This window comes from Lithobates pipiens, unplaced genomic scaffold (genome assembly GCF_037356315.1).
Source record: "Lithobates pipiens isolate NorthernLeopardFrog02 unplaced genomic scaffold, aLitPip1_a1.2 Scaffold_27, whole genome shotgun sequence".
In the NCBI taxonomy this organism is placed as follows: domain Eukaryota; kingdom Metazoa; phylum Chordata; class Amphibia; order Anura; family Ranidae; genus Lithobates; species Lithobates pipiens.
The window spans coordinates 45,777,638-45,792,187 of record NW_027507788.1 but is presented as its reverse complement, the minus strand read 5'-3'; the positions used below and the strand labels follow the sequence as shown (position 1 = coordinate 45,792,187).

General features: G+C 42.9%; 1 protein-coding gene across 1 annotated transcript in view; it reads left to right on the top strand.

Moving 5' to 3' along the window:
* Positions 1 to 14,550, top strand: part of HOATZ (HOATZ cilia and flagella associated protein) — an 89,376-nt gene that overhangs the window by 56,240 nt on the left and 18,586 nt on the right. Inside the window, exon 4 of the mRNA XM_077456939.1 lies at positions 13,176 to 13,235. Within this exon, the coding sequence (XP_077313065.1) occupies positions 13,176 to 13,235 (60 nt within the window). The remainder of the gene's footprint in view (positions 1 to 13,175; positions 13,236 to 14,550) is intronic.

Here is a 14,550-nt window from a genome sequence, read left to right as displayed (position 1 = left end):
CACATATGTGGGACTTTTTGGGAGCCTAGCCGCGTACGGGGCCCCGAAAACCAAGCACCGCCTTCAGGCTTTCTAAGGGCGTAAATTTTTGAGTTCACTTCTCACTACCTATTACAGTTTGAAGGCCATAAAATGCCAAGATGGCACAAAACCCCCACAAATGACCCCATTTTAGAAAGTAGACACCCCAAGCTATTTGCTGAGAGGCATGTTGAGTTCATGGAATATTTTATATTTTGCCACAAGTTGCGGGAAAATTACAAACTTTTTTTTTTTTTTTTTTTTTTTTAACAAAGTTGTCACTAAATGATATATTGCTCATGCGTGCCATGGGCATATGTGAAATGACACCCCAAAATAAATTCTGCTGCTTCTCCTGAGTACGAGGATACCACATATGTGGGACTTTTTGGGAGCCTAGCCGCGTACGGGGCCCCGAAAACCAAGCACCGCCTTCAGGCTTTCTAAGGGCGTAAATTTTTGAGTTCACTTCTCACTACCTATTACAGTTTTGAAGGCCATAAAATGCCAAGATGGCACAAAACCCCCACAAATGACCCCATTTTAGAAAGTAGACACCCCAAGCTATTTGCTGAGAGGCATGTTGAGTTCATGGAATATTTTATATTTTGCCACAAGTTGCGGGAAAATTACAAACTTTTTTTTTTTTTTTTTTTTTTTAAACAAAGTTGTCACTAAATGATATATTGCTCATGCGTGCCATGGGCATATGTGAAATGACACCCCAAAATAAATTCTGCTGCTTCTCCTGAGTACGAGGATACCACATATGTGGGACTTTTTGGGAGCCTAGCCGCGTACGGGGCCCCGAAAACCAAGCACCGCCTTCAGGCTTTCTAAGGGCGTAAATTTTTGAGTTCACTTCTCACTACCTATTACAGTTTTGAAGGCCATAAAATGCCAAGATGGCACAAAACCCCCACAAATGACCCCATTTTAGAAAGTAGACACCCCAAGCTATTTGCTGAGAGGCATGTTGAGTCCATGGAATATTTTATATTTTGCCACAAGTTGCGGGAAAATTACAAACTTTTTTTTTTTTTTTTTTTTTTTCACAAAGTTGTCACTAAATGATATATTGCTCACGCATGCCATGGGCATATGTGAAATGACACCCCAAAATAAATTCTGCTGCTTCTCCTGAGTATGGGGATACCACATATGTGGGACTTTTTGGGAGCCTAGCCGCGTACGGGGCCCCGAAAACCAAGCACCGCCTTCAGGCTTTCTAAGGGCGTTACAGTTTTGAAGGCCATAAAATGCCAAGATGGCACAAACCCCCCCCAAATGACCCCATTTTGGAAAGTAGACACCCCTAAATTTAGGGGTACACTAGTGAGACTAGGTAATAAATGGCGGGTGCCCTGAAACTATAAAAAAATAACTAACCAACCAGCGTCACCTGTAACAGTTATATGGTGATCACTGGTGAAAGGGTTAACTAGGGGGCAATTAGGGGGCTTTATGCGGTAGTATATGGGGGTCCCTGGCGCTATAAAAAGCTGCAGCGAACCTAAATACCTACCTGCCTAACTAGCGTCACCTGTGACACTAATACAGCGATCAGAAAAACGATCGCTTATTAGGCTGGGTTCACACTGGAGCGATGCGGGAACGCCACGAATGCGCGGCGGGTTCCCGCATCGCATGCCTCCCGGCGGCAGTTCACACTGCCCTATGCGAACTGCTGGGAGTGTCAGTGAAATGTTACTGACACCCCCAGATCAGTTCGCATATCGCAGTGCGATCTGCAAACTCGGATCGCATGGTGTGAACACCCATGCGATCCGATTCTGCTGCGGGCCAAAAAAAGGGTCCCGTGCGAATTTGCGGCGGGTGCGGCGGGTGCGGCGAATGGCTGAACTCGAATCGCACAGAGATCGGATGTGATTTGCACTGCAGTGCGGTGCGAATCACATCCGTTCTCATAAACCGCTGCAATGTGAACCCAGCCTTAGTGACACTGGCGACGGGGGGTGATCACGGGGTTAAACCTTTATTGGGGGGGTTAGGGGGGTACCTTAGAACTAAAGGGGGCTAACCCTAACTGCCCTAACAGTTATTAGTCACAAATGACACCCGCCGGGTGATCAGGGGGTTAAACCTTTATTAGGTAATAAATGGCGGGTGCCCTGAAACTATAAAAAAATAACTAACCAACCAGCGTCACCTGTAACAGTTATATGGTGATCACTGGTGAAAGGGTTAACTAGGGGGCAATCAGGGGGCTTTATGCGGTAGTATATGGGGGTCCCTGGCGCTATAAAAAGCTGCGGCGAACCTAAATACCTACCTGCCTAACTAGCGTCACCTGTGACACTAATACGGCGATCAGAAAAATGATCGCTTATTAGGCTGGGTTCACACTGGAGCGATGCGGAAACGCCGCGAATCCGCGGCGGGTTCCCGCATCGCATGCCTCCCGGCGGCAGTTCACACTGCCCTATGCGAACTGCTGGGAGTGTCAGTGAAATGTTACTGACACCCCCAGATCAGTTCGCATATCGCAGTGCGATCTGCAAACTCGGATCGCATGGTGTGAACACCCATGCGATCCGATTCTGCTGCGGGCCAAAAAAAGGGTCCCGTGCGAATTTGCGGCGGGTGCGGTGGGTGTGGCGGGTGCGGCGGGTGCGGCGAATGGCTGAACTCGAATCGCACAGAGATCGGATGTGATTTGCACTGCAGTGCGGTGCGAATCACATTCGTTCTCATAAACCGCTGCAATGTGAACCCAGCCTTAGTGACACTGGCGACGGGGGGTGATCACGGGGTTAAACCTTTATTGGGGGGGTTAGGGGGGTACATTAGAACTAAAGGGGGCTAACTCTAACTGCCCTAACAGTTATTACAGTCACAAATGACACCAATGCAAAAAAAAAAAAATAAAATGACATTGGTGTCACTGTGACTGGGGGGCAGGGGTAATTGGGGGGGTGATCGGGGGGTAAAGGGGGGGTGTGAGTGTGCCTGGCATGTTCTACTGTGTGTGTAGAGTGTTGGTGCAACTTACTGATCCGCTCTCCTCCGTGTCGGAACGAAAAATACCGACACGGAGGAGAGAATACATCACTTCCTCTCCTGTGTTTACATTACAGGAGAGGAAGTGATGTCACCGGGGATTTCTATTCGTCGGGAGCGATCGCGAGGGGGTGGCCATGAATGAATGGCCGTCCCCTCGTCCGGGATCGCTCCCGTACGAATACCGACCGCCGCAGGCACCGGGCGGGGGCCCGATCGGGCCCCCGACCCGCGGGAGGCAAGGGACGTACATGTATGTCCTTATGCCTGCCCGTGCCATTGTACCGACGTACATCGGCGTGCGGCGGTCGGCAACTGGTTAAAGAAGAATGCACTGGTGATATCAAGTACCAGGTGATGGAGGCCAATGGAGAGAGGGCTTTCTTTGCAGCTAAGTTCCAGACTCCCCTGAAGATGAGACAGGAGGAGTCAGGAACAAAGTAGCACAGGTTGCCTGTGGAGTTGCTTGAAGAAGAAATACTGCTGATGTGATGAACTCAGTCTGCAGGCAGGTGGCACCAGTGAGGTGTGACAGATCTAGAATCACTGAGATAGTAGGGTAGTCAACACAAACCGTGGTCAGGAACCAGGTGGGAAGCAGAGCTGACAAAGTCAGGTGGAAGCCAAGGTCAAGCACGAAAAGCAGGCAAAGGGTATCCATTGGACGAGTCAAGGGTCAGGGACTGGAGACAGGCAGGAGGTCGAAAACAAGCCGGGTCAGAAACTAGGGATCACAGGAGCAGGGAATCACAGGAACACAGGTAACAATCTGAGATCAATCAGCAAATTCAACCACTGTCAAGTTTCATTATATAGACAAAAAAAAAAAAGGTCACTGCCCCCACCTATAACTGGTCTTCACAGCAAGGAGCACTGGTTCAGGCAACGCACTGTCACCTTTGCTGCCATAGTGCAATGTGCTGGGTGTTCAATGTGCTTCCTGGGCCTTTGAGGGGTGGGCCAAAAACATCTAGAAAAGCCAGACCAGTTCTGTAAAAACATTCTTTGGAGGTATGAAACTAAGATTAATCTGTACCAGAGTGACAGGAAGAAAAAAGTGTGGAGAAGGCTTGGAACAGCTCATGATCCAAAGCACACAACGTCATATGTAAAACATGGTGGATGGCATGGGCATGCATGGCTTCCAGTAGCACTGGGTCATTGATGTTTATTGACGATGTGATAGAAGCAGCCGGATGAATTTTGCAGTGTTTAGAGATATACTCTAATTATATACCGAAATATTAAAAATTAACATTTTATTTACGATTCTATTCATTTGTCCAATTACATTTGAACCCCTGAACATGGGGGTGGGGGGGGGGGGGGGCTGTGTATAAAAATGGTTGCAGTTCCTAACATTTGTACTAGATATTTATGTTCACCCCCTTGAATTAAAGCTGAAAGTCTGCACTTTAAATTCATTTGGATTGTTTTGTTTTTTATTTATTCTGGTGGCATGCAGAACCAAAAGTGTGAAAATTGTGCCTGTGTCCAAATATATATGGACCTAACTGTATATATTTTGCAGTCAAAGTAGGGTGTTCCCTGACTCAATATTTCAGCACAAGCACCAAACATCTATAGCTTTAAAAACAGAAGGAACATATCTGGCCAAAATCTAGTACCAAACATTTTTGTTAAAATATTTCTTTTTTGCGATTAATCATCAAAGAAATAAGAGTCACCCAATTTCTGGATATTTATAGAAAACAAACTAAATTATAGTAGGTGCAGGGCCCAATATGGTTAACATTATAGAGAAAAGGTTTATGTTGGTGGGATTGCTCAAAAAAGTTGGGAAAGAAAGAGTATGCTTGCCAGCTCACATAAATAAATAAATCACACACTTGTAATCCTATGAGACTGAAGGCCACACTCACCTCAATCAACCTTTTCCCCAGATACCAACCATAAATTAACACCATGACACTGAAATTGGCAAAATATTGGCCGTGGCAACTTTATTGGTTTACATAATACCATATATAAATCTTTTATTTCAAATCATTTTGATATATCACTTGATTCAAACCAAACCACATTAACTGCCCAGTTATTAGAACTCGGCAGCTTTTTAAAAGCATTAACATTGTACCATTTACCAAAAAGTCCCCCCTAGAAATCCAGGGTGACCCACATAAAGAGTGCCAGCAACTGGGGAGGAAGGGAGTGGGCTCTTGTGCTGCTGCTCTGGTCCGGGGAAAAGGAATAAGCCCCAGTGCAACAGTGCTTAAATAACCTCTCCTAGCTAACCAGAACATTCCAAGGATTCCTATTGGATCCCGGGATCCTCCAGCTTAAAATCTTAAAGGGACAGTAACCCTAATAGCCTATCCTATATACACCATATATACTATCCTAATTATCCTAATGAGAGGTACGTGGCCACTGTCTCAAGTCGGTAGGCCCCTAATTGTGCCCCCCTTTTCCATTAGGTGAGAACTGAAGTAAATTAATACCTGGAAATTCGATGTCCATAAAATTGGCCCAATTGAGTACATAATTGTAGTCATATGAAACATATTCTCATAATCCAACAAGGTGATTTAGTAGAGATAGTATAAACTAGGGATATGCAATTAGTGGACCTCCAGCTGTTGCAGAACTACAATTCCCATGAGGCATAGCAAGACTCTGACAGCCACAAGCATGACACCCAGAGGCAGAGGCATGATGGGACTTGTAGTTTTGCAACAGCTGGAGGTCCACTAATTGCATATCCCTGGTATAAACCATCGGGAGGCCTCACATAACTGTAGCTTAGTTTGACCTGTCCATGTGATCCGTTCAGTAAATCGCAGTTCAGATTTACTGTTCATTACCTCCTAAGAATTGATGTTAAAACAATAATCCACAGTCCAGTTACATCAATTTTAAAAAGGTCAGAGGCTTAGTACCACATGATACATCGGTAAATGAATGCCACGGGTCTTACCAAGACCACTAATTATCATAAATATGTTATGTGAGAGTCCCTTTTAGCAATGAACCAACCAAAGGCACACATTTATAACTGATCTGATCATATATGGGTCTTGTGACAGTACCTTGGTGAGATGAATTATCTCTACAAACCTACCAAAAACAAATAGCCCAAACACAGATGGGGTATGGTGCACTTTTATGGCATTTCCTCTTATACTGCTTGGTCCATGCATTAATAATCATAATGTGGTTTACTGTCTCAAAAGAGAATAGCAGGGTGGCAGAAATGTAAGCTTTTGCTTGGATGAAAGAGTTCAGTTGAGGAGCTGTTTGGCATTCAAAAGAGAAGCAGATAGCCTGGAGGCAATCTACGTATGAAATCTCGTATATTACGTAGGTAAAGCTGGATATTCCAGCTAAGTAGGACTTGACTCGTGCAGACCTAGGGATATATTTATAAAGCAGTTAATTTGACATTCACACAACATTCACTTCAATTATTTGTTCTGCTTCATCTATTCAAATGACAGTTATTGGTTTACCATCTGTGAAAATGTTTAATGAAAGTCACATTCACTGCTTTATAAATATAACCCTTAAAATGTATGTGAACTCATAAGTATTTTTTAATATTGTATACCCGTCAGCTTTAGGCTGGGTTCACACTGCTGCGGGGGGAGATCCGGATGTGATTCGCACCGCAAATCACATCCGATCTCCGTAGCGATGCGAGTACAGCCATACAGATAGTATGGCTGAATTCGCAGCGCTCCCGCAGCAAACTCGCACAGGACCCTTTTTTTGGTCCGCAACAGAATCGGATCGCATGGGGGTTCACACCATGCGATCCGATTCCTGTGCGAGTCGGCAGATCGCACTGCGATATGCGGACGGATCTGGGGGTGTCATTAACATAACATTGACACTCCCAGCCGTCCGCATAGGGCAGTGTGAACTGCCGGCGGGAGGTGTGCGATGCGGGAAAACGCCGCGGATTCGCGGCGTTCCCGCATCGCAGCGGTGTGAACCTGGCCTTAGATTTTTTATTTATTTTTTGTTTGTTTTATTAATAACAATTAACAATTACATTTCTATTTTTATAGTTTTATTGATAGCACTTTTTTCCTTCTCATTGAGAGTGACCATGCTCACCAACTGCTTTACGAAACAGAAGTGAAGTTGTCACCCTCAGCACGCACCCTCATACTATGTGAATTGAAGCATGTGTGGAGACGCAGGGTATGCCCCTAATGCCCCGTACACATGATCCGAATATCGTACGAAAACGGTCATCCGAGGAAGGATCTTACGATCTTCGGATCGTGTGTACACTACTTTCAACAGCCGATCACAATATTATTCGATTGGACATGCACAGAAATTTTCCTTGTACGATTCCAGATCGTACGATTTTCATTTAGTCAGTATAGTTGTCGTCCGAAAATACAATACAAATACATTACAACACATGACATCACTTATGATTTTTTTTTCTATCGTACGAGAATTTTCGTGACTTTATTTAGCTATTCAATTCCTACATGCGATTATTAACCAAAAACGGTCGTACGATATTCGGATCGTGTGTACGGGGCATAAGCCCGTTCAACTAATAGGGAGTTTACCTTTAGTATATATAGTTGGTGGCATCACCCAAAGTGACATGTTCACCATCTCCTGTCACTCCAGACATTTCACGTGAAGGCAAATCGGTACTGTGGCCACTAACAAAATGTAAATTTAAAAGGTATTTTCATTTCTTTAAGCAAAATATCTTATAGATGATAATTAACTTGTCTGTTTCTTTTTATTTTTAATGTAAAAGACAGTAGTAACTGCTTATCTTTTGTATATTGCCTGGGGCTTTTTATTCAGACTTGTCTTTTAGGAATGTAGCTGTGTCACACTGATGTTCAGATGAACACATTCTGTCTCTTTATGTGGGCAATATTCTACTTCTTTTCAGCCATTTGTGACCATAACTTCTCAAACTGTTAAATTTGCTGTCATTTTAGTAAAAATTCTTATTTGGTTTAATGTAGGAAAAGCATATTCTTTAGCCCGGGACCTGAGCCAGCCTTACAAATCTTTATAGTAGACACTTGAAGAGGCTGAGCTGTGCAACACGGGGCATTCTGCAAGTCAGCAAATAACTGCTTCCAATTAATTGCAGGTGTAGTGCTTTGCTTCCATTAGGAAACATTAAATATTTTTTTACAAATTGGATCCGCTGAGAAGCATGATTCTCTTGCTGGTAACTTTAACCATTTTAGGGTTCCATATTGTGTGTGTGTGTGTGTGTTTCATGAATTTAAAAATTATGTCTGCATATATTTTATGTATATATGTACACATATATTTTTTTATATATTAAAACTTTGTTTTAGCTGGATATGTACTTTTAAAACTCTAATTTGAGCTATATATACACAGTCAATCAGCAAGGGGAGGTGACGGGCTAGTGGGGTCTGCTGTGAATTAATCAGGGCTTTCTGTACTTGCATTTGGGTATTAACCCACCCCTAGGCTGAACTAGAAACATTAAGCCTAGGTTCTTGTATATGCGATGCGGGAACCGGCACTGTAATCATCGCATGTCTTCCACACACATGCAGTTCACACTGCCCTCTGCCAACAGCTGCGGGTGTCAATACAATGTTAATGACACCCCCAGATCAGTTCACAGATCGCAGTGTGAATTTGCACAGGAATCGGATTGCATGGGTGAGAACACCCATACAATCCAATTCCAGTGCAGGGGGAAGAAAATCCCTGCACCTTTTTTGTGCGAATCCAATGCAAGTTCAGCCACACATCTGTATGGCTGAACTCGCATTGCACAGAAATGGCATGCGATCGGCCCTGCAGTGCAGGTGTGAATCACATGCGATGTCTGTGTTCGCAATAGTGCACACCTAACCTAAAGGTGTATTCTGCAACATTTAATTGACATGCTCTTGGGCTTAGACAAACCTGTGTTTAATGATTGCTCTTTAATGCCTGCAGGTGTTGGCCTTCTGATTACTCTGCTATGGTTGCCACCTCTTCCAAAGGTGTCAGCAGCTTTCATTTATCATTAGATTTGAACTTATGAGTTGGGAGGCTTTGTTTGTCTCCCACCTTACTGTGGGCCATATAAGCAATTTAGGTGTCCTGCAATCACTGTGTATATACATTGATTAAATATGTAATATATTAATGAGACTCATATTTTCTTCTGTCTGGTTATGTTTAGGAGCTAAAGCTGTACTCATTATATGTTACCAGTATCTGCTATGCACTCTAGTGCTTAGGCCTAGACTTCTGTCACCTGGAGTGCCCAGGGTTCCACCTCCTGATACATTTATTGGTAGCCAGAGACTAGGCTATATCTATGATGTGATTATATGAATTGTTGGCTTTGTGGCATAGGCATCAATTGCATATGTATTGCCAGGGCTTTTTTTTCTCAGCGAATAGGTGCAGGAACTCAACCATGCCCGCCACACTCACTTACCTGCCAAATGGCATCCCTCTGCATACAACCCCTTCCCTCCACTGCCTCATTTTCTCTCCCCTCCTTAAAAGCTCCACCATCTGTAATATATCTTACCTTTGTTACAATATTAAGCTGAAACGCCTATCTGGCTGTAGTACCTCCCAGCAAACTATACTATACTACAGTCAATTGCAAGGGAGATTATGTAGTAGGAGCATCAACAACTGGTCACTAGGGAAAAATGGAGACCACAGAGGGTGCAGCCTACCACGCACCCTCTCCTGCCCATGACTGCACTAAACCCTGGGCACCTGTTCTGTATCTGCCTTGTCCCTGTCCGGAACTCAGTCAGATCTGCGCAGGAGATCTGACCTGTGGGAGCTACTGGGAGATAAACTATCACTTGTAAACGCAAAAGCTGGACTTCAGTGTTACCAAGTGATAGTGGTGAGCAGGGAGCAGAAGACCTGGGCCAGAGGTGGTGGAACTGAGTTCCCCCTAGTTCCTGCTGAAAAAAGCCCTGTGTATTGCTGTTGGATATTAGATGAATACACTAAATCTGACCTCATGCTTCAGCTGTATGTTATGTCTCTATGTATGTAAATACTCAACATTGGAACTTATGCTTGTGTTGTTTGGTTTATATTATTTTAGTACCATTGTGGATCATGCCTCATATGTGATTCAGTTTCTTGACTCTGCATATGTATTAGGTTAAATGGTCTGCTTGAAGTATAGCCCTCATTTTTATATGTGGACTTTTACCTGACCTTTACATTGTCATGGGCAATCTGCTATATGTTGGCTTGATGCATTATGTATATTGACAACAGGGATGTAAATGGTATTTAACAAAAATCGCATATGGACTTGTGCTCCATAAAAAAAATACAACCAGCTGTCTCTATGCTTTCTAGTAGAATGTGTTAATTTAAAATGTTGCCACCTCTGCCAGCGTAGGGTAAAGAGGACGTGTCCCCGTTCTGACTGTTTAGGGCAGCGGCTGCCATCTGAGACTCCAGCTACTTTATAAATATTTTGTACAAATAAAATCACAATCAGCATTTCTAGTAGTAAGTGAATTAGACAGCTTGTCCTTGGCAATAAAACAGAATATATTTAAAAAAAATCCTAGCCTGCTCAGCTCTTGCTTAACATCAAAATCCTTTTCTAGTGCAGAAATGTCAAGCCCCAAAACAAACAGTAGTTCTGTCCACCTTGCAAAGGTGCTACCATACTGACTCTCTACAGAGCAACAGGCTCCCACCTCCCCAAGTGAGAAAAAGAGAAACACGTTAAGTCAGTTGCCTACCGTATAAAATTGGTGTTGGTAGTTACACAATTGCCTTTAATTACTCCAATTTCTGAGACACACATCACACAATTTCCTGGTCAAACTGACCTTTCCAGTTCCAATATACTGTAAAAATTCAAAATATAGGTACTAGACGTACATAGCAGACTGTGGCTCCACAGTAAGAGGCTTCTCAAGAGTTCCTTTCTACTGACACTGATTCAATGGAAATAGTAGGTACAGTATACTAGCTGGTATTTTAAAGCTCTTTTGTTATAGCTTTAAAAAGCTAGAGTTAGTTACCTGGTAACTCCATTTCCAATAATCTTCCAGGACAGCACATGAGAAAATGGATTCACCCACCTAAAACAGGAAACACATCATCCACAATCAAATAAAGCACAATCACCCAGTGTCCTCAGTCCTCAGGACCAGTTCTCCTTAACTCTGTCCGCTAATGTCCACTTGACAGTGCAGACTCTGCAGAGATTTAGTGGAATCTCCAACCTTCAGAAGTTGTTGCTTAAACCAACTGACTGGTGGAGTTCTGGAGCCTGAATTTTGGACACAGCCCTGTTCAGGATCTTCCTACCGTGTGACAAACTACTGTTTCGGGCCAAGCCTGTTGGTCCCAGGATTGCCCATTAATTTGTACCTGTATAAGGGTTTTGATCCAGGCCAGACAAATCTATGCCATTCCTTCTCTACAGCTTCTCCTCTCCCCCCAAGCCCCATTAGCTCTGCAGGATCAAGATGGGGGCATTTTGTTATTTTTTTTTATTGCACCAAACTGGCCCAGGAGGACGTGGTACATAGACATACCCAAACTTCTGGTGCACTCTCTGTGGGCCCTTCTAGATCATCCTAACCTTATGCACCAAGGGCCGTCCATCATCCTGTTTTTCAGTCACATGGCTGTTGAAGCCCAGGTCCTGAAGGACAGGGGCTTACCTGATTTAGTGATCCCTACACTCTTGAAGGCTAAGAAGTCCACTTCTTGCAAAGTCCTCCATTGCAACTGGAAGGCTTATTTTGTGTGGTTCAAGTTTACGAAATTTCTGTGTGACACATCCTGTTTTCTTTCTCCAGTGTGGTCTGGACAAGCACCAGACCTTGAGTATCATCAGTGGGCAAATCTAATACCTGTTTCGGAGAGACTGTTGGTCTCTCATTCCTTTTGTTAAGGCCTTTGTGAAGGAAGGGTGTCACACACATGCTGATTGTATCCGTGACTCCATTGCACCTTAGCTTGGTGAATTTGGCACTTCAAAGGCTGCCCTTTGAACTTATAAGGGATATTTCCTTTTCTGACCCCACTCACAAGGTGACTTTTTTCATTACTATTACCTCGGCGAGCAGCATCTTTTCATGTAAAGAGCCTTTCCTGGTCTTACACAAACACGCTTGCCCTGAGACCTAAATACACTTATCCTGAGGCCTAAAACATAATTTCTTCCCTCCACCTCAACCAGGCTCCCTTACTTATGTTCTGCCCCAAAATATCCCAAGGAAATTTCATTCCACTATCTATGTGGTACGCTCTGTGAGAGGCTACCTCTCGGCTACAGCCTCTTTTTAGCAGTCAGATTCCAAGGGTCTCCCTACTTCTTGCCCCACTACTGCTACAGGTAGGTGTATTAGACCAGGCTGAATGCAAACCTGTGGCTCAAAGGGCAGAGTTCCTCCCTCCCTTGTTAAAGTGTTACTAAACCCAGGACACTGCATTCACTATATCTGGTCTCCCACAGTACACAGAACATAGAAATGCAATAATTTTAGTAAACATCAGTGTCTGGTTAAAGCTTGTAGGAGGAGCTTTCAATCTCCCCTGTTTGTCATATGAAGCTGCAGGACCCCTGACCCTCTGGACGGTGCTGATTGGCCCTATGCTAATCACATGAACTCTCCCAAGAAAAACACTTTAGCAATACACGTCAAACTGAGCATGTGCAGAGTGCCCCCTAGGCTCTGTACTATCAAGAGATGGATTGGGGACAGTGGAAGGAGGGGAAGATCAGTGAAGACATGATCAAATAGCTTTTTACACAATGCAGAGAATTAACCCCTTAGGTTCCACAGTGAGCATAACAAGCATTCATTTTTGACATACGAGTAAAATCCATTTCTTGGAATACAGTCCAGGACACAGGCTCCTCCCCTTTTGTTTAATGATCTCCTTTTTGCTTGCTGCAAAATGGAGTCTTGCTGGCAGTGGGAGGAGTTATAAAGAGGCTGTCCCTCCGGTTTTCTTTTTTTCCGCCTCAGGGTCATCTCAGTGCAGTTGCATATAACCAATGATTATAACTATGATTCAGTGTCCAGTACTCTACTGTTTTTTGTAGCCATTTCATTTACTATTTGTAATAGGTTGCTGTAGCCTCTTAGTGATCAATGTGAACACATATGTTAACATTTGCTTTTATGTTCCCAAAGGCAAAAAGAAGGGAAGAAATCATGGCATTGCTGAAAAGACAAAGAGAAGATCGCATTCAGGTAAGGAAAGAGTAACAGAAATAATGTCTAGTAGCCTAATGCACAACTTCAACCAAATGTTTTTATGTAGTTTTGGATAGAGCAGAGAAGGGCTAGCTTCTTTCATGTATTTACATCAAATGGGAAAAATGTAAACCGCGCTGGGAAAAAATCGTGAAAAACTAACAGACTAACAATATAGGCAGCAGCAATAAATGCGATATGGCACTCAGCAGAAATAGAAAAATACAAAGCTGCGCCAACCCTCTAATAGATATAAAATGAAATAATAAAAATAATAAAAAGCTAAGATTACTTAACAGGTGAATAATTAATACAGTAAGCAAAACACCTCAAGTGTGTACAAATAGCAAAAAGTGCCCAAAAGATGACACAAAAAAAGAGTCCAATCAAAGAAAAGTTCATAGGTGAATCCAAATAATGGACGTTAGTGTTAGTGCTGCTATTTATGAACACTAACGTCCATTATTTGGATTCACCTATGAACTTTTCTTTGATTGGACTCTTTTTTTGTGTCATCTTTTGGGCACTTTTTGCTATTTGTACACACTTGAGGTGTTTTGCTTACTGTATTAATTATTCACCTGTTAAGTAATCTCAGCTTTTTATTATTTTTATTTTTATTATTTCATTTTATATCTATTAGAGGGTTGGCGCAGCTTTGTATTTTTCTATGTATTTACATCAGTATGCCAGTTTATGAGATTTTCTCTGTTTATATTACAACAGGAAGTGATAAAAAAACCTCTCTCCAACAGGAAGTGATAAAAAAACTCTCTCCAACAGGAAGTGATAAAAATAATCTCTCCAACAGGAAGTGATAAAAAAAATCTCTCCAACAGGAAGTGATAAAAAAATCTCTCCAACAGGAAGTGATAAAAAAAAAATCTCTCCTACAGGAAGTGATAAAAAAATCTCTCCAACAGGAAGTTAATTACCCTGAATCTCCATGCCAGTGTGCAATAGACAAGTGCGGGATTGGACATCTCCCCCACTGTGTGTTTTTGGTTTTATCCACATACCACTTAATCAGTAGGATGTCCAGCTCTGCATGGTAGTGCTGCAAAATGGTCATGCCTTTTTCTTTTGTATCGCAGTGTAAGTTTAAATTCCTGGAACTAGTTCTGAACAAGACATCCCTAAATTATGTATAAGGAAAATATGTTATTTCTGTTGTTTAAGAGTGTGTTAACCCTAGCAGTAAATTTTGCTTATTGGGTACCTTTTGGCTTAAATGCATTTTGCAGTTTCTCTTTGATAAGTGCAAGAATATACTGTACGTAACTGTTGATCCTGCCAGAAATCTTGTCAGCTG